The 23,760-nt window shown below is 46.2% G+C and overlaps 2 protein-coding genes across 2 annotated transcripts; both read left to right on the top strand.

The window, feature by feature from the left end:
- Positions 1 to 387: 387 nt before the first annotated feature.
- Positions 388 to 13,792, top strand: LOC112315384 (gasdermin-C). Its single transcript, XM_053929891.1, has 8 exons — positions 388 to 450; positions 531 to 701; positions 2,659 to 2,876; positions 3,531 to 3,714; positions 8,354 to 8,522; positions 11,034 to 11,145; positions 13,201 to 13,242; positions 13,520 to 13,792. Exons 3-8 carry the CDS (start codon positions 2,663 to 2,665, stop codon positions 13,618 to 13,620), a joined length of 822 nt encoding a protein of 273 aa, XP_053785866.1. The 5' UTR covers positions 388 to 450; positions 531 to 701; positions 2,659 to 2,662; the 3' UTR covers positions 13,621 to 13,792.
- Positions 13,695 to 17,392, top strand: LOC128781510 (gasdermin-C-like). The gene is made up of 7 exons (XM_053929855.1): positions 13,695 to 13,710; positions 13,792 to 13,821; positions 14,093 to 14,119; positions 14,904 to 15,043; positions 15,367 to 15,499; positions 15,940 to 16,013; positions 16,681 to 17,392. The coding sequence occupies exons 1-7, from the start codon at positions 13,695 to 13,697 to the stop codon at positions 16,918 to 16,920; spliced, it is 660 nt and encodes a 219-aa protein (XP_053785830.1). The 3' UTR covers positions 16,921 to 17,392.
- The last annotated feature ends 6,368 nt before the right edge of the window (positions 17,393 to 23,760 follow it).

The raw sequence follows: 23,760 nt of genomic DNA on the forward strand, positions 1-23,760 counted from the left end.
AAGGCACATATGGAGACAGGATAGTAAGAAGCTAGGGAATTCTTGGGCAAGTGGAGTGGGGAAACTGAGACAAGAAAATTAAACAAGACCAAACGGTCTGAGCAATTTACAGCCAGCTGGTGAATTGCAAGACCTTACATCCTCTGAACAAGAACACTTGAGAGCAACTGGTTTAAACCTCTTCTCCCTGACCAGAGAATGCGTAACCTCCCTGGCCATAAACCACAGGTGTTAGGGAGTCAGTTTTGAAAGAAGCCAAATAAGTTGTTCCAACAGTGAATCATTTGTGAATGAATCCACACATCAGACTTGTTCAGCCAGTTCCCTACATGTCGGGAACAGACACACTTTGCTTCCTGAGATCTCTATCTATTCTGCTATGGGACCGCCTCACAGATGTGTAAGTTCTGCCCAACTGCAGTCCATGGACTTTGGCTGAGGACTTGAGAGGTAAGATTGTGCGATCCAGAGCTCAGCTCAGACCTGGTCTTCTGGGGGAGACGAGAGCCCCTCACACGCTTATTTTCCAGGACGCTGCACCGGAAAATTGAGTGAGGGACCTGCTGGTGGAAAGAAAACACCACGAGCAGAGTTGCATTTCTCTGTTTTCTGGATTTTGTCTGACATCGGGCGGTCTGGGGATTGGAAGGAGCTCTACTCATTGGAACCTTTCTCTGTAAGACAAAGCAATACACAATCTGGTAAGTTCTAACCGGGAACCAGGGGATGAATGAGAAGAGCAGACACCATGGTCAGAGACGGGCATGTTCAGGATGGGTTTGTGAAATGAGTAGAGGAGTTTGGGGTTTGTCTCAGTTTGACACCTAGCCACCCCCAAAGTAGGCACTTCTTCCTAAAGTTCTCCCTAATAAAGAAGAATTCTGGGTAGCAGCATGCAGTGTGCAAGGCTAAGGGATGTATCTCTGATTGTTTTCACCCACCCTCAGTACCTCCCCATTGGCAACTGTCGACGCATTGTCTGTATCTATGTGTCTGTTTCTGTTTCGTTTTATTCTCTTTTGTTAAATTGCACATGTAAGTGAAAGTATATGGTATTTGTCTGACTTATTTCACTGAGCATAATACCCTCTAGGGCCATCAAGTTTGTCGCAAATGGCAAGATTTTATTTTTTTATGGCTGAGTTATATTCTATTGTATACATGTCGTCTTTATCTGCACATCTATCGATGGACATCTACCTGTCCTCAGCATCTTCGGCCATGCCAATCCACCTCCGTGTTTGGGTGGGATGGAGGAGAAGCAGGCCTCTTCAAGAGGTCCTGCACAGCTGGGGGAGCTGGGTGCTCACTGGGCTCTCACTTTCCCCCATGGGAGACGTCGTGGGCCAAGGGGTTAGCCTTGGCCTGCACTGTGCTGCCTCGGAGGAGGGGGGTGGGGGGAAGGACACTGCTCTGCTTCCACTCTTGAGTGCATCCTTCTAGGATGTGCTCTGAGGGAGTGCCAGGACTTCTCTGCTGGACTCTGAGCTCCCGCAGAGGTGCTCTTGGCCATGGGTGGTTGTCAAAACTGGTGTTTCTGCGAAGGCCTGAGGACTGAAAAGTCCAGTTCTGCCACCTGCCTGACACCAAAAGTGTTTAAAAGCGGAATGGGAGTGCCATCCGGTTTGGGATGACTACCTCCACCAGGCTCCTGACGTTTAGGAGAAATGAGGCAGTTCATAACGTTGTGCTGAATCACGGTGCATGTGGCACAACAACGCAGGCTCCTGGCTATTTATTTATTTTTAAAGAGTTTATTTATTTTTAGGCAGGGGAAGGGAGGGAGAGAGGGAGAGAAGCATTAATGTGTGGTTGCCTCTCATGCGCCCCCTACTGGGGACCTGGCCTGCAATCCACACATATGACCTAGACTGGGAATCAAACCAAGGACCCTTTGGTTCACAGGCCAGCGCTCGGTCCACTGAGCCATACCAGGCATGGCATGGGCTATTTATTTAACCATCTTATGCCCATATTTGTGAAGGCTACTCTTGCACAGGAACTACTATAAAGGACACATAGACAAAATCAAGGGGGAGGGTGGAGGTGGGGGAGGGAGGTAGGTTCAGCCGGGGTGGGGTGGAGGGATGGGGAGAAAAGGCATACAACTGTAATTGAATAACAATAAAAATTTTTTTAAAGAGCTACTCTTGTTCTATTTCAGGCACAGCAAGATTATATAAAATCTTAAAAAGAGTGGGCTGTGCAGGACTGAAAATAGGAAATTCATACAAACCTAAACATCAGCCCTCAGGGTGGGACTAACAATTACACAGTTTGGCTGGCTTGATCTGAACTGTAGTGGCCTAACGAAGTGGGTACACTTAATTTCGGAAGGAAATTTACCTCCTCTTTGTCAATCACAGTAAATTAAGTAAGGGCTCATTGGTCCCTGACCTGACAGGGACTCCTGGCTAGGTGTCTGATACCTGTTCGCTAAAGATCATCCTGCTGGAGAGTTGTCTAGGGAAGACCTAGGGCCCATTCAGGCTACATGGGAGCCACTTACACACAAATGCTACGTCACTGTGTAGATATGACAAAGGTCTATGAAATAGTCAAGTCACTGTCAGCTCCTTCTGAATGACACATGGAAACTCATTTAATTCATCTGTGAAACCCACGTGATCTTTTTACTTCCCTTCTATCTGCTCCTAGCAACATGCCCTCCATGTTTGAGAAAACTGCCAGGAAACTGGTCAAAGAGTTCGGAGACAAAGAACTCAGGCCTGTCAAAGATGTCGTGAATGCCAGCAAAATACGTCGGTTTTCTCTAATACAGAGGAAGAAGGCTCGCTCATTGTTTTTTGAACTACCTGATGTTCCACTTGATGTCTCCCTCATGGACATCCTCGAGCCAAGTCTTGTGGTCCCAGGTATTGTCAGCCAGGGGCATAGGAGGGAAGGACTGTGAAACAAGGGTGCAGAGAGAAGGGTGCAGCACGCAAGATGTCCTGAGATGCCCACACAGGACTGGCCTCGTCTACAGGCACAGAGCAAGGAAAGAAGAGTGTCTGGGAACTTTCCAGTTATGAACCAGGTTCATTTTAATCCTGAGAGCAGCCTCTTGGGTCAGGAATATGATCCCCATTTTACATAACAGTAAGTGAAAGCTTAGAAAACAATCTGTTCTCAGTTACATAGCTGGGAACTGGTAGAACTGGGACTCAGACCCAAGCCTGTCTCAGTCCAAATCCCAAACATACTCTGTTTTGTGAGCTGCCTTTTGTGGCTGACGCTTAGCGGGGAAAGGTGATGTCATGGGTCTCCTGGACCGGGGTGCAAGGGATGTCATCATTTCTTAGGTTTAGGACATCATCTCAGCTCCTGAGTGGATTCAAACATTTGTCCTCAGGAGTAATTTAAACTCAAAATATTCATTATTGATGAGTTAGCTTCTCAGTTGAGAGATTTAATTAAGTAGGTGAGTTGGGGTAGGCTAGGACTCAGTCATTCCATTTCCATTACAATTCCCATCTGTTCCAGGGTGAATTGCTGGCTAACCCTCAGGCCTTCTTGTCTGTTTCCAGATGCTGCTGTGGAAGTGCCAGCCCTCTTCAGTTACACTGAGGTCTGGAAGCAGCAGGCGGGTGGGAGTGTGAATGCTGGGGCAGAAGTGAGCATCTCGGAGGAGACTACTAGGTGCCAAGGATCCTCCCTCGATTGTAAGATTGTTAGCACCCCGTATGAAACCTGGACAGAACTTCAGAAGAGGTGAGGCCACAGGAGGGGAAGGGTCTGGTCAACAGCCCCAAACTGTGTCCTTCTCTGTAGGCGTCAATAGATTTTGTCCCTGAGGCTCGGAATGAAGAAAGTGACATCCCAGGCTCTGCTGTTCTTGGGTATGCATACATTCGTTCATTCGACTAATGGGTGTCAGTTGTCTGATAAGTATTTTTTAAAGCTGCAATTGTCCATCTCTATGCTATTTTGTGGTGAGAATAGACTAATGACAAGACAGATAAAAATGCCTGTCCTAAAATAAAATATATTTAGGGAGTCAGGGGGACATGCAGTGAGTGAGAAAATAAGCATCAAAATATGTTATTAAAGTATTAATTTAAGCGAGACAAAGACACTGACTCTTTTAAATAAAGTCCATATGCCTCAGTGTCCTAGGGTTTAAGTTAACTTGGTACCAGGGGGAAAGATCGACCTTCGATAATCTTCTAGGGCTTAATAAGGAACTTAAGACTTTATGCCTTTTATTTTTTGTCACATTTTTAAAATTTTATTTTTAAAATATATTTTATTGATTATAATATTAGAGTTGTCCCAATTTTTCCTCCTTTGCTCTCCTCCTCCTGGTACCCCCTTTGCCTCCAGCAATCCCCCCTCCCCTTAGTTCATGTCCATGGGTCATACATATTAGTTCTTTGGCTACTCCATTTCCTATACTATTCTTAGCCTCCCCCTGTCTATTTTGTACCTACATTTATGCTTCTTATTCCCTGTACCTTTTACCCATTCTCCCCACTGCCCCTCCCCACTGATACCCCTCCATGTGATCTACATTTCTGTGATTCTATTCCTGTTCTAGTTGTTTGCTTGGTTGATTTTTGTGTTTTTTAGGTTCAGTTGTTGATAGTTGTTGTCATTTTACTGTTCATATTTTTGGTCATCTTTTTTTTCTTAGATAAGTCCCTTTAATATTTCATGTAACAAGGGCTTGGTGATGATGAACTCCTTTAACTTGACGTTATCTGGGATGCACTTTATCTGCTGTCCCCTTCTAAATGATAGCTTTGCTGGAGTAATCTTGGATGTAGGCCCTTGCCTTTCATGACTTGGAATATTTCTTTCCAGCTCCTTCTTGCCTGTAGGTTTCTTTTGAGAAATCAGCTGATAGTCTTATGGGAAGTCCTTTGTAGGTAACTCTTTCCATTTCTCTCGCTGCTTTTAAGATTCTCTCCTTATCTTAAATCTTGGGTAGTGTAATTATGATGTGCCTTGGTGTGTGCTTCCTTGGGTCCAACTTCTTTGGGACTCTCTGAGCTTTCTAGACTTCTTAGAAGTCCATTTCCTTTGCCAGATTGGGGAAGTTCTCCTTCATTATATTTTCAAATAAGTTTTCAATGTCTTGCTCTTTCTCTTCTTCTGGCACCCCTATGACTCAGATGTTGGAATATTTAAAGTTGTCCCAGAGGTTCCTAAACCTCTCCTCATTTTTTTGAATTCTTTGTTTTGTTTCTTCATTCTGTTCTGGCTGGATGTTTATTTCTTCCTTATGTTCCAAATAATTGATTTGGATTTGATTCCTGTTTCCTTCCCTCCACTGTTGGTTCCCTGTGTATTTTTCTTTATTTCACTTTGCATAGCCTTTACTTTTTCCTCTATTTTGTGACCATACTCAAACACTTCTGTGAGCATCCTGATTACCAGTGTTTTGAACTCTGCATCTGGTAGGTTGACTACCTCTTCATGGCTTAGTTCTATTTTTGGAGTTTTGATATGTTCTTTCTTTCGGGTCATTTTTTTTTTTTGCCTCAGCGCTACTGTTACTTGTAAGGGGTGGAGTCTTAGGTATTGGCCAGGTTGGGGCAAACTGCATTGTGGTGCTGTATGTGAGGGAGGGGTCAGAGAGGGAACAGTGCCACTTGCTCAGCTCTCGGCAGGCTTTCAGTCACTTCCCCACTACCCAGGAGCAAATTGGGCCCTTCTGGTGCTGATTCCCAGGTGGGTGAATTTGTGTACATTCTAGGATCCTGTGGGTCTCTCCAGTGAACTCTTCTGTGAGGCTGGGAGTTTCTCCCACCGTCTCAAACCCCTCAGGTTTTTACAGTCAGAAGTGTTGAGGCTTTATTTCCCCACACTGGAACCCTGGGTTGGGCAGTCTGACTTGCTCCCCAGTTGTTCCTCCTGGTCTATCCACATGCAAATGTGGGACTGCCCGCTCAGCCAGTCGCCACCTCGCCGGCCTGGTCCTGTAGCAGCTACCTTGCCAAGTGTCCTCTCTGCCCATTGGCCCGTCTCGGCCCCTCCTACCAGTGTAAATGAATGTTTCTTCAACTCCTTGGTTGTCGGACTTCCATACAGTTTGATTTCCTGGCAGTTGTGGTTATTTTTTGTTTTTCAATTTGTTGTTGTCCTTGTTTTGGTTGTGCGAGGAGGCACAGTGTATCTACCTATGTCTCCATCTTGGCCAGAAGTCCCAACTTTATGCCTCTTAGAAACAGAGATTTCAATTTACGTCATCTTTCTATCAATGTGAAAAATTACTGAAGTAACCAAGTAGTTAAAAGTCACAGGCTATTTAGAGAATAAAAGTTACTTTGACAGGGCATGGCACAATTTCTGTACTTCTGGTGTCTTGTAAGACTCTTACAATTAAAAAAAAATTTAAATATATTTTATTCATTTTTCTTTTCTTTTTAAAAAGATTTTATTTATTTATTTTAGATATAGGAAGGGAGGAAGAAAGAGAGGGAGAGAAAGATCATTGTGTGGTTGCCTCTCGTGCACCCCCTACTGGGGACCTGGCCCGAAACCCAGGCGTGTGCAGTGACTGGGAATGGAACCGTGACTCTTTTGTTCACAGGCTGACACTCAATCCATTAAGCCACACGTGCCAGGGCTATTTTATTCATTTTTCTATTACAGTTGTCTCAACTGTAATGTAGGTAGTGTACATTGCCCCCTTTGCCCCCTTTGCCCCCCTCCACCTGGTACCCCTCACTTCTCTCCAGCAATCCCCTCTCTTAGTCCATGTCCATGGGTCATGCATGTAAGTTCTTTGACTATACCATTTCCTATACTGTTCTTAACATCCCTGTCTATTTTGTGTGTCCCAATTTGTACTTCTTAATCCCCGCACCTTTTCCCCCATTCTCCTTTTCTGCTCCCAACTGATAACTCTCCAAATGATCTCCATACTTATGATTATGTTTCTGTTCTGCTTGTTTGCTGAGTTTGTTTTTCAATGAAGGAGGTCATGAGCCACCAGTGTGGATTTTCCTGTTGCCCCGGTGGGGGGAGGGGGATTCAGACCGCTTTGGGCGGTATCCAAATCCCTTACTATGTGTCCTCAGAGGTTATGAATTTCTTTCAGCAGCTAAAGTGGCTCCAATTTTAGGGATACATTTTATTATCTAGCACCAAGAAAAAGAAATAAGCCTGACATCAAAACTTGAAATGTGGACAGGAAGGCAATCAGGTACTTCTAATAAATGTACGTGGGACACATAATGTGTTTCACTTAGAGGCAGTTACGGATTGTGCTGGGAGCTCTGAGGTTAATAGGAGTTTGTGAGAAAAGGGCTGGGTGGAAAGGAGTCTATTTAGGTCTCTCTGTGGAGCTAACATTGAACTCAGACCTGAAGAATGAAAGAAGCAAAGAGCAGGAGGAAAGTGGTCCAGATGAGGGTTTGCAGTCCTGGGACAGGGCAGGACAGGACAGGACAGAGCTTGACATTTTCTGGAGCAGCGGGAAGTCAGTGAGGCGGGAGCTTAGCCAACTGGGATGAAGGTGACAAAACTAGGCTTGGAGGTAAGTAAATGTCAGATGACATAACCTCTTAGAGACACAGTAAGGGGTTTGGATACCCCCAAAGGGGCCTGAATTCTCCCCACAGGGCAGTGGGAAAATCCACACTGGAGGCTCCTGACCTCCTCCATTGAAAAGCAATTTGAGGGTGTCTCGTATTGCACTTGGCTGTCATCCAGGGCGCCTGCCCTGGTGGGGCCTTAAGAAGAACCAGAGTTGAGTCTCAGAGCTGCAATGGACATGAAATCCTTCTTCAGCACTTCAAACTCGTCATATCCCCTGCCCAAACCTGTATCTTCAAGTCAGCCCTACCAGCCACTTACCAAGGACAGCCAATCTATAAACACTCCCATGTGCTGGCCATGAATAATCATCCAGAATCTTCCCTGCCTCATCATATTTATCTGTTTGCTCCCCACCCCACGCTGATCATGCTTCTGGACAGTGGGGACTGTGGGTTCCCAGCTTTGACAGTAGGGCTTCCTAAGGACTCCTGTCCACCATGTACACCTGTCTGCTTCCAGCCTCTTCAGGTGAGGGGCCCTGGTACACTGGACATCTGTAATCTACCCTCTAACAAGACCCATATGATTTTGGAAAAGCAGATGCCTTTCACAAAATGGCATGGATACTCTCCTTCCCACACCCCATCAGGAAGTGGGGGCCCCTCCACCCTGCATAGCAAAGCATATGTTTTGCGTTCCTTAGTAACTTAACCCATATGCCAATGTCTCTCTATGCATGGAGGGAACACCTGTCAGAGTCCAAAGTCCCCGTACCCCTTCCAGGTCCTGAGGAGGACGGTAGCCCAGGGTAACCCAGGAAGGCATCTCTTCCCACTCTGACCCTCTTGTTCTTCCCCCACCCCAGGAAAGTGATGGACCCAGAGCCATCACTTCTGAGGCAATGCCGGAGAACAGCAACGAATCTGTATGTTGTGACTGATGTCGTAGAACTGCGGGACAGTTGTGTGATGGAGGATCGCGGCACTGGGAATTTCTCGGGAAAATTGTCCTTCATTGTGAATACTTTTGTCAAGGTATGAGATGGGTTCACCCATCAACAGAATCAGATGTAGGTTTAATTATGTGGTGTTACATTTGCTTTGGGTCAGTGATGGATTATGGCAAGCCTAAGGGGACATCTGCCGCACTGTATAGATGCCAAGTTTTATGCTAACAGCCAACCTCCCTCAATGCCATGACGTCCTCAGAGGGACTGGTAGAAGGGGCGAGACCTAAATACCTTCGTTGGATTTATACAACTGACTTGCTCTCAATAATCAACGATAATTATGTAACCTTTTAATTATATAAACTTTAATTATAATCAACTTTTAATTATATAAACAAGTTCATTTATCATACAGTTTGTGTGTGTTATAATGTGCTTTTATACGTTACATGCTTCATGTGTAGTTGTTCTTTGCTTAGAAGACTTAGAAACCGAAGGAAGAAAACTGAATTGTGAACATCTATTCAGAGCCAGCGCAGCTCTAAAGGTTGGCCACGGGCTGTGATGTTGTTAAAACAGGTGGTGTGTCACTCCTGGTTCGCGGCTGCAGCAACTTTGTTTTGGTCGATCAGACAAAAGACCAACAAGGAAACAGAGGACCTGCAGAGCACCGTATAGACGAATTGAACTATATTCTATAACAGACAGATAGGAACACGCTGCAGAGTATCACACACATTCTACCCGAGCTCACATGGAACGTGCTGTAGCATAGCGCACATGTGAGGCCACCCGGTCAGTCTCACCAGATTTGAGAAGGCTGATGTTATACCAGGTACCTTTTCTGGCCACAGTGGAATGAAACTAGATATTAATAACCCAAGGAAACATAACAAATTCACAAAAATATGGGCATTAAGATGTACACTCTTGAACCCCCAATGGATCAAAGTAGATACCACAAGGGAGGTCAGAAAATATCCAAAACAAATAAAAATGAACACACAATACTGTACTGGACACTTAAAAATGGGGAAGATATTACTTTTTTTTTTTTTTTACCACAATAGAAATCAAATGGAAGAGCTACATAATAATAAAAAAGTTTGCAAAATTCAAATAAGTTTATTCTTTTTTGGGAGAACTAAAATTCATTTTGCTTTTATAGCAAGAAGTGGAGTGTTACTAGTGTCCTCAGATAACTTATTGTCACGTCCCTGTTGAACAAGGTACAGATTCATAAAGAAAAAAAATGGAAACAACAGCAGACAAGAAGTATCTGACTTCTTTCAATATCCTCTGGCTTTTAATATGTTCTCTTCACTTGTGATTTTCTGTAGTTTGAATTTATAGATATAAGATCTATAAGAATTTATAGATATAGATATAAGATTTTCTGTAGTTTGAATTTATAGATAATAAATTTTAAAATTTATTTTTATTTTTATTTATCTTGCTTGGAATTCTCTGAACTTCCTGGATCTGTGGCTTGGCGTCTGACATTAATTTGGGGAAATCCTGTTATTATTGCTTCAGATGTTTTTTTCTGTTCTGTTCTCTCTTTCTTCTTATATTCTCATTACACATATGTTACAACTTTTGTAGTTATCCCACAGTTCTTGGATATTATGCTCCATTTTTTTCAGTCACTTTTCTCCTTGCTTTTTAGTTTTGAGGTTTCTACTGATACATCTTCAAGTGCAGAAGTTTTTCTCTCCCTTGTGTCCAGTCTACTACTAATGCCAATCAAAGACATTGTTTACTACTGTTATGGTATTTTTGATCTCTTAGCATTTATTTTTTAATTTTTTTCCTTAGGATTCCATCTCGCTGCTTACATTACTCATCTGCACTTGCATTTTGTCTGTTTTCCATTGGATATTTTAGCAAATTAACCACAGTGCTTTAAAATTCCTTGTCTATTAATTCCAAGATCCATACTATAATTGAGTCTGATCTCAGCCTGCTCTGTCTCTTCAAACATCTGTTTGTTGCCTTTGAATATGCCTTGTGATTTTCTTGTTGAATGTTGGACACCATGTACGTGATGAAAGGGCCTCTGGTAAATCAGCCTGTGCTGATACTGTGATAAGATATGTGGGGAGGGAAGTATTCTATAGTCCCATCGATAGGTCCAGGGTTTATTTTTAGGGAGCCTGTGCCCCGGGCTGTGAACTCGCAAGAACTTTGCAGTACTCTCTCCCCCTTAGATGTGACAGGACCGTTAGAGGGAGGGAGGGCTGGATATTCCCCTGGCCCTGCATGGAAGCCTGGAAGAGGCTGGAGTTGGTGTTTCCCTTTTATCAATTGCTTCAGCTCTTATAAAGAGTAGAAAAAACCCTCATCATGAAAAAGAGGAAGTGACTAGATACACTGAATCAGAAATAAATCAATTCATGTCAGCATCCACATGAAATTGAGAGATCTGAAGGTAAATATGGGATGAAGCAAGGGAAAAAGGGCAGGAAGTGGAAATCAGGAGTAGGGAGGGTGAGGGCAGGGGCTGCGGATTCCTTTTCTCATGACTTTCTAGATGTATTTGACTTTTAAGACCACATGCATATGTGACGGTATTATACCTGGTTTCTGCCCCCAGGTTGAAGGAGGGGGCGGGGCTCTCAAAGTGACAGAGAAGAAGCATACTGTGCCAAAGGGCTCGGTGATGGCCTACAAGAGGAAGCAGCTGGTTTTCAAGAAGAACAGCTGGGGTAAGCAGGGGCTGAAGGAGGCAGGAGGGAGCGGGAGTCTGCTTCTCCTGGAGAGAGAAATGAGGAGGAAAGACCATCATCAGGCAACTGTGGCTTCCCCACCTGTTCGGAGAGAGAAGCAGCATTCCTCAGCTGTCCAGGGCACACACATTCTCACCACCACGCCCAGCACCTGCAAGCAGGGCCTGGCTGAAATGTTGCTCTGGACAAGTAGAGAGACAGTGTCCTATGTGGAGAGGGTGTAATGGGGTGGCCAATGCCAGGGTGTGTTTAGCACCGGGCAGAGTGTGCTTCTAATTCCAACCATCTCCACTGAAGTTTCCGCCACTCTCAGCAGTTCACCTGGGGGAGCCACAGAGCCCTCCCATGTTACCTATGTCCCCACGGGGAAGCCCACAGATAGTGGCCCCATCAGGAACAAATCTGTGGACATAGTGCCCTGACCACGTAATGCAGAGCTGTTTCAACATCTTTCTCTCCTCAGGAGCCTCCAAATGCACAGTTCCCCAACACACACACTTGGGGTTCTGACTCCACGCAGGAGAAAAACTTTCATGAAGAAGTAACTACAAACCAGGGTGGACTGTGGGTGCTACAAACACAACCAGCTCAGGGTCCTTGGCCCCTCCCGGCCCTAATGCTGAGTCCCAGGTGGAGGTCAGCCTGATACAGCTGGGGTCCAGCTCCTCAGAGGTCGAGGGGTGCCCTCACACACACACACACACACACACACACACACACACACACACACACACGCTGTTCCCTGTAGAAGCCTCAATATAACATCTGGCTAAGGGAGGTCCTTCTGTCACTGACCTCCTGTCAGCAGCCATAGGCAGAACAAGGGAAAACTCTCCAGTCTTTGGGGTCAGTGGCTCAACTCAGTCTTCAAAACCGTGTTGTGTAAGTGTTGACAAGTGTGAAGTAAATGGAGCTGGACTCAAAGGCTGACCTCACAGCAGTGCCTGCAAGCCATGTCCTGCCCACTAGGGGGCGCACGGCACTTGCCTGTTTCTACAATTCCCCCCTAAGGGGGAACCAATGGCTCAGTGCTGTAACCTTTGCACTTCCGTGAAGTGATTTCATCCAATTTCATAGCGAATCGGAGAGGAAAATAATGTGCAGCCCTGTGCAATAATTTGCCGTAGCGATGCTGTGTAGCTTTGGAGAAAATCAGAATTCCTCTGTCACCCATCTTACCTATGAATGAAAATGAGACCTTCTCTCCAGAGCTGGTAGAGAGAAATGTCTGAGAAAGTGGCTGTTTGTCTTCCCTCTCTCCATTCACCTGGACCCTTCCCATGACCTGACGGCGAGATGGGTCCCTGCCATCTCAGAAATGTGCTCACCCGAGTGTCCCCTCACAGCCAACTTCCCTAAAGAATCTTCTACACTCTGCCCCCTCCCTCCCTGGCATCCCCACCTCCACCCACTGCAGTCTGCCCTCCAGCGAGTTCACTCCATGTTGTTACCAATGGCCACACACTTGATCACTCCTTCCTTGGAGCTCCTTTCTCCCTGGATGCTGCCACACCATGATCCATGGCATCTCCTTTAATGGGACTGTTTCTGCCCTTCTTCCTTCATGGGCTCCTGTTTCCTGCCAAAGACATAACTCTGATTGTTAGGCAAGTTTCAGAACTTTGAATGCTTTTCTACATGAAATGTGAAATTGGCCAGGCAGCGGGCAGGACTGGGGGGTAGACTTGTAAGGGGCCCCTCCAGGAGAGTTAGCCAAAGGGCAGCAGGAAGGAAGGCAGTTTCGGTTCTGGTGAAATGGGAGGTTGGAGTGGATACCCATCCCTCAGGTGCTTATTGACAAGGCAGGTTGTAGCTTCCTCTTGAGAGAGCCAGGTTCTGAAGATATGGAAAAGGCAGGGATCCTGAGTTTCCATAAGCATCCCAGGTGATTCTGATGCAAGGGGTCCCAGGTCACCCTGAGAAAAGCTGTCACACCTGAACTGAAGTTGGAAGTGTGGGGTCACAGGTGTGGGGATGTGAGAGACTCCAGTGGGGGTAACCCGGGCTCTGCTGACCTGGCTTCTTTCCACCCAGACATTCTTCACGTCTCAGATGATGAAGAGGACACCTTTCCAAGTGAGTTGTTGGGCAGGTTCTCTGCTTAGACCTCAGGCCCTGCTGAGCCCTTGACCCACTTTAGACCCTACAAAAACCCTGCTGGGGGCTCAGCCCCGACACACCCACAGGCAAACCTTCCCCAGCCAGGCTCCTCTACCATGTCCTCATACACCTGCTGTGACCTGGGCACAGGCCCCTGGTCACAGGGACAGCCACCTATCCTGGGTTGGAGTGTGAGTGTGTTTGGGGGGAGTGGAGACTCAGCTGTTGTGATTACTTCTTTTTCTCTTTCCAGAAAAATACCGGTACCATGAGTACTCATTGAAAATAAGCATGCCTTTAGTACCAGGAAAGTATAATGTGGTCCCTCCACAAGGCCCCATTTTGCCCACATGAAACTCCATGTGATTGCCTTTGCCATCCTCATCTGAGCCACCTGGCTCGGGCTCTCCCTGGAAAGGGCTGGGTGGATGGAAAAAGGGTGTTGTGGAGTAGGTGGTAGAATGTAGAGAAAGAGAGAGTTGGCAGAGACTAACTCTTTGGTGGGGAATTTAATTTCTCTTCTAGGCAGCGGAGTATGCTTCATTGAACCAATACGTGAGTGTTTGCTGGGGCTGGGGAGGGGTCCTATTTGTACTCCTCTGGGGAGCAGGGCCATGCATCCCTGCCTTTTACACAATGGCCCTGGAGCCTGGCCATGTTTTCTGTGGGATGGGAAGGGTCAGGGAGGATGGGGAGGGCTGAGGGATGGAGCAGGAAGAGGTTAAGCAAGAGGGAGGGGGCGTGGAGGGAAGAACCCTCAGAAGTGTCTCTAAAGCACATTTGGGGGATGAGGAAGGGAGATGACCACTTGCTTTTCTCTTTCTAGAAAGAATACAGGAGCCTTTCTTGCTTGGTGAGTGTTTACTAAGGGGGAATAAAGGCCTGCTGGGTAGGAAACTGCAAAGCTCAGAACCCAAATTGGAGGTTTCCAAGCAACTCAGAAAACTGAGCTGTACTTCTTAATTTACACTTTGGTCAGCCCCACTAATTAACTCCTCCCTTCCTTCCTTCCTTCCTTCCTTCCTTCCTTCCTTCCTCCCTCCCTCCTTCCTTCCCTCCCTCCCTTCCTTCCTTTCATTCCTGGATGCATGCAGGAAGCTTTTATGGAGGACTTCTTGGGTATTATTCTGAGCACTGGGGCTTGGGCAGTGAACCAAACAGGAATCCTGCCTCCCTGTCACTTTCATTCTAGTGACTTTTCACTCTCAGAAGCCCACCTGGAGGCCTCCTCAGGTGTCCTAGCAGAGGCAGAGAGCCCCCAACATCCATTCCTTGGTTAATTCTCTATAGACCCAGAGGTACAGGCACAATTGTATGTGGTACCAAGCACTTTATATCCATAAATTCCTCCTGCTAGGTATTTCAGTGCCTGGTCAGTTTCTTCCCCTTCCCATGACCCCTTTCCAGAATCCTCTGCTCCCCTCCCTGCATTTACCCCCCACCTCATTTCAGCTGAGATCTTCCATCTCTCTAGCCTGTTATGGCAGCTCCATCACGGAGCTCAAACATGCCACCTTCAGAGATGCTTGGGGCAGCCACTTAAAGGGAAGAAGAATTTTGCTTATGTTGATGGGAAATGACTGTTCTAATCAAAGAGTTGTCTTCGTCTTCTCGTTGCCATTATCGTCTGAGGGCAGATTTCAAGCGCCTACATGAGGAGGTTTCCGAGAAAGTAATAGCAGCGGCCGAGCTCTCAAAGGACATCAAGGGCGTTGTGTTCTCCAACATCCTGGCCATGCTGGGGGACCGAGGGGCTCTTCAGGACCTTGTGCACATGGTGAGGGGTCCCACTGCTACCGAAGGCCGATCAGACTTGTAAATGGGGGATGTTTCAGAGATCTGACTGCTGAGATATATGGGGAAAACAGGAATGGGGGTAATCTCAGGGGGCTGAAGAGGCTGTCTGAGATTGGGGACCATGGCTCTGTCCCCAGTGAGCAGGGCCAGGGGCTCAGCTCTCACACAGTGACAGTGCTCAGTGTCCCCAGGGGCTGTGTAGAGCCATTACCCTGCTCCTTGGTTAATCACTTATAAACACAGAATTTACAGGCAAAGTCACATGGTATTATCATCCTCATTAATAATACCTGTCTCCTATAGCTTGAACAGGAACCCTTGAAGGGCCATTTGAATGGCCCTGGGGACACCATTCTGAATGAACTGCAGAAGGACTCCAGCTTCGCATGGAATGGCTCGCAGTACTTCATCCTTTACCTGCTTGAAGCCATGATGGGTAAGAGTGATTTGGAGGGACACTGTGGGGGGTCACAATGTTGGTCTCCCAGAGACCCCAGAAGGGCCGCATCAGATGCCACCTCTTCAAAACCCTTGAAATGTTACGATTTTTCACCCTCACCTCACACTTCTCTCCAAGGTCAGCAGGGCTCAGTGTGATAAACTTGCCATGTGACACAGAAAGACCTAGAAAGACCAGCCCAGGTTCATCCAACGTATCACTGAGGGTGGATGATTCCAGGCTCCAGCCACAGAATCCCTCCTCTGGGCCAAGTTAGGGAGCATCCTGGAGACCATCCCAAGAGCCAAAGGAGGCCTTTCCAGGGCAGGGAACTTGACCTTCAAGTCTAAGGAGTCTTATCCCTCTGCCTTAGAGTTCGCCTCTCTATGGAGAGAGGAGTATCTGACTCCCTCTCCCCAAATGTCCCCTGTCCCCAGTGCTGAGTGACGTCCAACTCTGTCTGCTGGCCCCATCCATGGAGAAGAAGATCCTCTCCCAGCAGCGAGATCTGGTAAGAAATCCCCAGGGGCCAGTGTCCTGGGAAGAGGATGAGGGACCTGGAGACAAGAATGATTCTGAGGAGGGAGAGATGAATCAGGTTTCTGCTGGGAAGGAGACAAAGTCCCACTGTGGCCACCAGGAAACCTGGGCTGCATCTCCCTCTGGGAGCAGGCCAGGTGGTCATGAGTCTGCCTGGGGAAGGTCTTTGTTTCCATGACAACCCCCACAGAGGCTCCCCACCAGTTCTCAAATAGTCATATAGGATACATGGTTGGGGAGCTCAGGGTATCTGGGTTATACCCCTCCTTTACGCACATGGTTACCATTTGCAAATTGCATGCTCTCTGTCCCCTTGTACGTACATACAAGTACGTATGCATGCATGACACGTGCATACCCATACACACATGGCACACACGAGCATTCACATATACTATTCCAAACACCACTATTCTGGAGGGTAAATGTTAGCATCCCCATCTAGCAGCTGAGGAGCCAGGGCTCAAGGAGTTCCAATAATGTGTCCTTGGTCACACCAATCACAAGACAGGGCCAGGACATGACTCCAGAGCTCCTGCCCTTGTAGTTGTCCTGCATGACCCCTGGCTCTTGGGACTGAAGGTTCTCTCTTCCTGACCTCAAGGCTGATCTGTAACAGCTGGTCCTGTTTCTTTAAGGTGAGGAGCATCCTGGAGCCCAACTTCAAGTACCCCTGGAGCATTCCCTTCACCCTCAAACCCGAGCTCCTGGCTCCCCTCCAGGGGGAGGGTTTGGCCATAACCTATGGCCTGCTGGATGAGTGTGGCCTGAAGATGGAGCTGCATAGCCCCAGGTCAACCTGGGACCTGGAAGCCAAGAAGCCCCTGTCTGCCCTGTATGGGACCCTCTCTGTGCTGCAGCAGCTGGCCGAGGCCTGAGCCCCCTGGTGGGCAGGCCAGGGGTCAGTCCACTGAGTCAGCCCACAGAGGCTGCTGTTGGTCCTGGTCCTGTCTTCTGCTGCAAACGCCTCCAGGCTGTTCTCTGCTCCTATGAGTTTGTGGGGATTTTCAGATTCCACACGTAAATGATGTACAGCTTGGTCTTTGTCTGTTTGACTTCTTTCACTTAGCATCGGCCTTCAAGGTTCTCCCATGTTGTCACAAGTGGCAGGTGACTCTGGCTGCTGGGTGAGCAGTGGGTCGGAAGGGGAGGCATGCATAACGTAGGGAGGACTTTGAAGGTGTTTCTCTAGTTGTCCAGGCACTCAGGGGTCCTTTTTAAAAGGTAAGAGCTTGAATAGTGGATGTATTATTTAATTCTAGTTTAAATAGATCCCAGGAACACCTTGGGGAGATTATACACACACACACATAATTGGTAGGTATGTATACATAGGATCACATCTTTGTGGTTCAGTAAGAATGACAGTGACTGGAGGTATTTTCTCATGAATTTCCAGCTACTGCCAGAAGGTGGCAGCATTGTCACAGCAGGAAGCTTGGTGGCGATGCCACCCCTGTGCTTCACTTGCTTTGGGACTTTGGAATTCAAGTTAGTCTCCTTTCTTCCATCTCTGTTCTCTGGCCTCCCCTCCCTCCTATGTCCCCTTTCTCCCCCATTAGCTTTCTTCCTGATGCATTAATTTGGAATATGGGGCCGGGGCGGAGGGGGTTGACACTGGCTTCTTTTAATGTCCTCTAGAACCTTCCTTTTCAACACTACCTTGATTGCATTAAATGACCCCCTTAAAGAGCTCTGGGAGGTAAGACCTGAATTATGGGGAAATTAGGGCTATTTTCAATGTTTCAGAAAAGCTATAACTTGGTGAAATGTCCACCTTTTCTGCTGCGATTATTGTGGATTCTGTGATAAGCCTGATTGTCTCATGCTGAGCAAAGGCAAAAGCAGAGGAAGTGTTTGAATGTCTTTCAGTAAGCAGGGTATATTGTTTCTAAATCAATTCAGTCAAGCAAGTGAACTATTCCAAAATATTGGAACCTTGGTCGACACAGGGGAAAGCAGGAAGGTGGGAATGTGGGGATTCTCTGTCCCAGTGGAAATGGAGCTGGTGTTGAAGGAGACAGAGGTCTGCCTCTGGGGTCTGGGTGTGCAGTTTGACAGACCGCTCTGCATGGCTGATATTCGGTAAGCTGTGTTTGAATGAACTGAACTAAGGCAACAGAGACGAGCAGCTTTAGAAGCTGCCTTGTACCTGCTACGGTGCCCACAGGAAGCCTCTAAAGCAGGGTGAGGGGGGCAATTTCTGCTCTAGGACACTGAAGTCACTAGTTTCCATATTTAGATATTCTTAGGCAATTGGGCATATTTAAAAATGGCCCCTCCCTCTCGTCACTGGGACTCTGAGGCTAGATACTGCTTTTCTTGCATACTTCACAGCCTGTAGTGGAGAAAACACTCTTAGTTGGGGTGTTTTTTTTTTTTCTTTTAGCCAGGGTGTTTGCATTTGCATACAGTTAGCCCTCAGTTCTGAGGGTGGCTTTACATCTGCCCCAGCCCCACCCTAGTTGTCACAGAAGGAATAAGACAGGGATTTGCTGCCATTTTTCACCTTCTCTTATTCCTGTGGAGCCTGCAGCTTCCCCAAGACTGACAGTCTCAAAGGATTGGGGACCCTGGGTTTGGGGAATGCTGGTGCTTTGTTCAGACTGTCAGAGGGCAGGAGCTAGTGCTCCCCACCTGCCCCCAGGTGTCCTGGGAGCAGAGGCAGGGGGCTGTCTCCCAGCTCAGTCTGAGTGAAGTCCTTGTCTGTCGTGGCTTCAGGAGGACATCAGGACAATTCCCGAGTGGGATCTGGGAGCTTGTCCCCTTCTGCTTGGACTTCTCAGGCTGGGCCCTTTGTGATTGTCGGTACCCTGGATGCCTCAAGGCCTGTATTCCTTCCCTCCCTCTCACTAGGAGAAAGCCACTGTGCAAATTCTAACAGCAGGCTTTTTAAAAGATAATTTCTAGTAGCTCCTCCTTAAGTAATTTTAAATAGTTGCTGTCCAATGGTTCTTTGTTAAAAAGTCTCTTTTTTATTGGTGAGTGATGCTCCTGTTTCCAGGTGCCCATAAAAGACTGGGGACAAGCCTGTCATAAAATGAAGCTATTTTTTCACTGAGTGAGCACAGGACACCAGGGTTTGGGGATGTAGAGTGAATATAGTAATACGTATGGCGTCTTCTCAAAAAAGGTGAGAGATGATTGTTTTCTACTACATAACAAATCGCCCTAAAACATGGCTTAAGATAGCAAACATTTGATTTGGGTTTCCCTGTTGCTGGGGTTCAGGAATTTAGGAGTGGCCTCCTCTGGGTGGTGCAGGCTGGGGGCTCCCTTGTGAAGGCAGTCTGACCTTGGCAGAGGCCCCAGTTGACCCAAGGCTGCCCTGCAGCTGGAGGACCTGTTTTTTTGTTTGTTTGTTTTAAAGATTTATTTATTTTTAGAGAGAGCTGATGAGAAGGAAAGAGGGAAACATCAATGTGATATATGCACCCAACATAGGTGCACCCAAATATATAAGAAAAATCTCAGAGGACTTCAAGAAAGATATAGACAGCAACACATTTATAGTAGGGGGTTTTAACACCCCACTGTCAAGAATGGATAGATCTTTCAAACAAAATATCAACAAGAATTGTGGAACGGAGGGATATATTAGATCAAATGGATTTACTGATATATAGAAGCTTTTATCCCAAAGAAGCAAATAACACATTCTTTTCAAATGTACATGGAACATTTTCAAGGATAGACCACATGATAGGACATAAAACAAGCCTCAACAAATTCAAGAAAATTGAAATCATATCAAGTACTTTCTTGGACCACAAGTGCTTGAAACCAGAAACCAACCTCAAGGAAAACACTAAAAAACACTCAAATTCTGAGACTCAATAGCATTTTATTAAACAATGAATGAGTTAATAATGTGATCAAGGAAGAAATCAAAAAGTTTCTGGAAACAAATAAAAATGAAACATTCCAAAACTTATGGGACACAGGGAAGGCAGTTCTGAGAGGGAAGTTCATAGCAATACAGGCCCATATAAAAAAGATAGAAACATTTCAACTAAACAACATAACCCTACATCTACAAGAACTAGAGGAACAACAACAAATTAAGCCCAGGGAGAGTAGAAGGAAGGAAATAATCAAAATCAGAGTAGAAGGAAATGACATAGAGACTGAAAGAACAATGCAAAGGATCAATAAATGCAAGAGCTGGTTCTTTGAAAAGATAAACAAAATTGACAAGCCTTTAGCCAGACTCATGAAGAAAAAAGGGAGAAGTGTCAAATAAATAAAATCAGAAATGAAAGAGGAGAAATTACAACTGATAGCACATAAATACAAAGTATTGTAAGAAATTACTATGAACAACTATATGCCAAGCAATTTGAAAACCTGAGTGAAATGGACAAATTTCTAGAAACATATAATCTTCCAAAACTGAATGAAGAAGCAGCAGAAAGCCTGCACAGAGTGTAAGAGCTGGTGAAATTGAAGCTTATTAAAAAACCTACTGGCACACAAAAGCCCTGGATTGGATGGTTTCACAAAACATTTAAGGAAAAGCTAACCCCTATTCTTCTCAGACTATTCCAAAAAATCCAAGAAGGGGGAAGACTCCCAAACTCTTTTTATGAGGCCAGAATCATCCTAATCCTATAATCAGATAAAGACACAACAAAGAAAGAAAACTACAGGCCAATATCGCTGATGAACATAGACGCGAAAATCCTCAACAAAATATTGGCAAACTGCATCCAGAAATACATTAAAAAGATCATACTCCATGATCAAGTGGGTTTCATCCCAGGGATGCAAGGATGGTACAATATTCACAACTCAATAAATGTAATACATCACATAAACAAAAGCAAAGACAAAAATCACATAATCATATCAATAGATGCGGAAAAAGCATTTGATAAGGTACAGCACCCATTTATGATTAAAACACTCAGCAAAGTGGGAGCAGAGGGAGCATTCCTCAACATAATAAAGGCCATGTATGAGAAACCTATAGCCAACCTCATACTCAAGTGGCAAAATCTAAAACTTTCCCCACTAAGATCAGGAACAAGACAAAAGTGTCTTGAACAATAATAATAAAAAAAAATTCAAACATTAAAAAAAAAAGAAACATTGATGTGAGAGAGAAACATCTATTGGTTGCCTCTTGCAAGCCTCTAACGGGGGACCAGACGTGCAACCCAGGCACGTGCACTGACCAGGAAATAAACCGGTAGTTTTCAGGCAGGTGCTACACCAGCCTGAGCTGGAGGACCTGTTCTGAGGACGGTTCTCTCCCATGGCTGTTGGAAGGAGGCCTTGGCTCCTCATCCATAGATGGCCCAAGTGTACCCATGAGAATGTCTGTGAGAGAGATGAGTTTACGTGACCGTGATGTGTTTTGTGGAGGGAGGACTAGGGATTATGTGGAGTGTGAAGGGGCAGTGGGTAAGAAGGATCAGTGTGTTTTGGAACGTGAGAGGTGTGAGAGAGAAGACTGGGGTTCACTCTTCAGTGTGAAGCTGCTGTAGTGAGGGGATATGGTACTCAAAGTTGAATGTAATTGGTTTTGTGGAGAGAGGATTGGACTTGTCCTGGGGGCGAGGTGGGCAGAAGTGCAGTGTGAAGTCACACTTTCCAGGGAGTGTGAAGTGGTAGCAGAGGTGGGAAATCTCTCTGGAGGGGAAGCCCCAAGGCTTGCTCTTAGTGTCAAATATATGTGGGGAGGGAGGGGTGGTACCTGATGTGGAGAGTGAAGTGGTTGCAGAGGGGGAAACATGGGGTTTACTCTGGAATGTCAAGGGTTTATGAGGAGGGAGGACTGGGGTTTCTGTGATGTGGGAATTGGTTGTGCGGGGAGACTGGTTAATTACCATGGGGTGCGAAGTGGGTGTTGGGAGAGAACAGGGCTGCAGTGGGGTGTGAAGTGATTGTGTCAGTGGGAGGGTTATGGCTTCCTTTGGAGTACGATGCGGCCCTCTGGGTTATTTTTGGCCTGCTCTTTTGCTCTCCATTTTTCCACAAACTCTCCCAGCCTGACTAGACCTGTCCTTCCTTGGGAGCCAACTGAAAATCAGGAGAGCTCTTCACCACCCATACATCCCTCTGTTCTTTTTCTTATTCAGCCAATATTACTTGAGCACCGGCGATGTGCCTGGCCCAGTCCTAGGAGCAGGAAAACCAGTATGAAGAAGGCACAGGTTCTTCCCTCAGGATGCTCGGAGGCTGAAAGCAGATAGGCTCGAGCACAGGAAGGGCAAATCCTTGAGTCTTGAGTCCATCTGGACTCCACAGAGTAGTAAAGGGCACCACCTCCCCTATTCACTCCCGTTTTCAGGATGAAATAACACCTGGAATTCTAGACGGGCAGGCTCTTCTGGATAATAAATGTGGGTCAGGCACTAGGTATTTCTGCAAGGACCCTAAACAGCGCATGTGAGGTGTCACAGATGCAAGGTCCCTGCCACTGGTGAGCCCTGGGTCCTCTGGGACAGGGGCATTAGAAGGCTGTACAGGACACAGAATGACATGGCTAAGAACACAGACACTGGGGTTGGCTACATCTGGGCTCCCATCTGAGTTCTGCTTTGTGCTTGACACCTGTTGTTGAGCCCATATAAACTCCTGCTCCACATTTTGATGGTTCTCTAGAGTGTAAGTCTCTCCTTCCCAACAGAGAATTCATTTTTCTTGTTGCAGGATACAGCGTAGGCTCTGTTAGTCAGATGGATCCTGGAGGCCATTTCGGGGACAATGAGATAGATTTACGAAGACGGAGGCTGGGCTGAGGGGATCCGCTCCACTGTCCCAGACTGACACAGGGTGCTGCTCTTGGCTCTTCAGCGGGGGTCGCAGCTCCTGGTCCCCAGTGCCCTGATCACGACAGGACAGCCTCTCTCCAAGTGGGAGTCGTTCCTGGAAGTTCAGCTTAAAATCTCTCAGCCTCTTCACTGATTGTGGGAGCCGACTATGTATCTCAATGGATCTGTTTCTTCTTAAAGTAGCTAGATTTAATCATGTTTTTTTTTTTTTTTTTTTTTTTACTGTTGTTCAATTACAGTTGTCTGGATTTTCTCCCCATCCCTCCACCCCACCCCAGCCAAACTCACCTCCCTCCCCCACCTTAAATATACTTTTAAAGTATATTTTATTTTATTTTTAAAATTTATTTAAACTATTTTTTGTTGTTATTTTATAAATTACTTACTTTATTGTTGTTCAGTTACAGTTGTCTGCATTTTCTCCCCACCCCTCCAGCCAAACCCACCTCTCTTCCCTCACCTACACCCTCCCCCTTGGTTTTGTCCATGTATCCTTTATAGTAGTTCCTGTAAACCCTTCTCCCCACAGTGCCCTTACCCTCTCCCCTCTGGCTATTGTTAGATTGTTCTTAACTTCAATGTCTCTGGTTATATTTTGTTGGGTTTTTTCTTCTGTTGATTATATTCCAGTTAAAGGTGAGATCATATGGTATTTGTCCCTCACCTCCTGGCTTATTTCACTTAGCATAATGCTCTCCAGTTCCATCCATGCTGTTGCAAAGGGCAGGAGCTCCTTCTTTCTTTCTGCTGCATAGAATTCCATTGTGTAAATGTACCACAGTTTTTTGATACACTCATTTGCTAATGGGCACTTAGGTTGCTTCCAGCACTTGGCTATTGTAAGTTGTGCTGCTATGAACATTGGGGTGCATAGGTTCTTTTGGACTGGTGTTTCAGGGTTCTTAGGGTATAATCCCAGCAGTGGAATTGCTGGTCAAA

The sequence above is a fragment of the Desmodus rotundus genome, chromosome 8 (genome assembly GCF_022682495.2).
Source record: "Desmodus rotundus isolate HL8 chromosome 8, HLdesRot8A.1, whole genome shotgun sequence".
Lineage (NCBI taxonomy): Eukaryota > Metazoa > Chordata > Mammalia > Chiroptera > Phyllostomidae > Desmodus > Desmodus rotundus.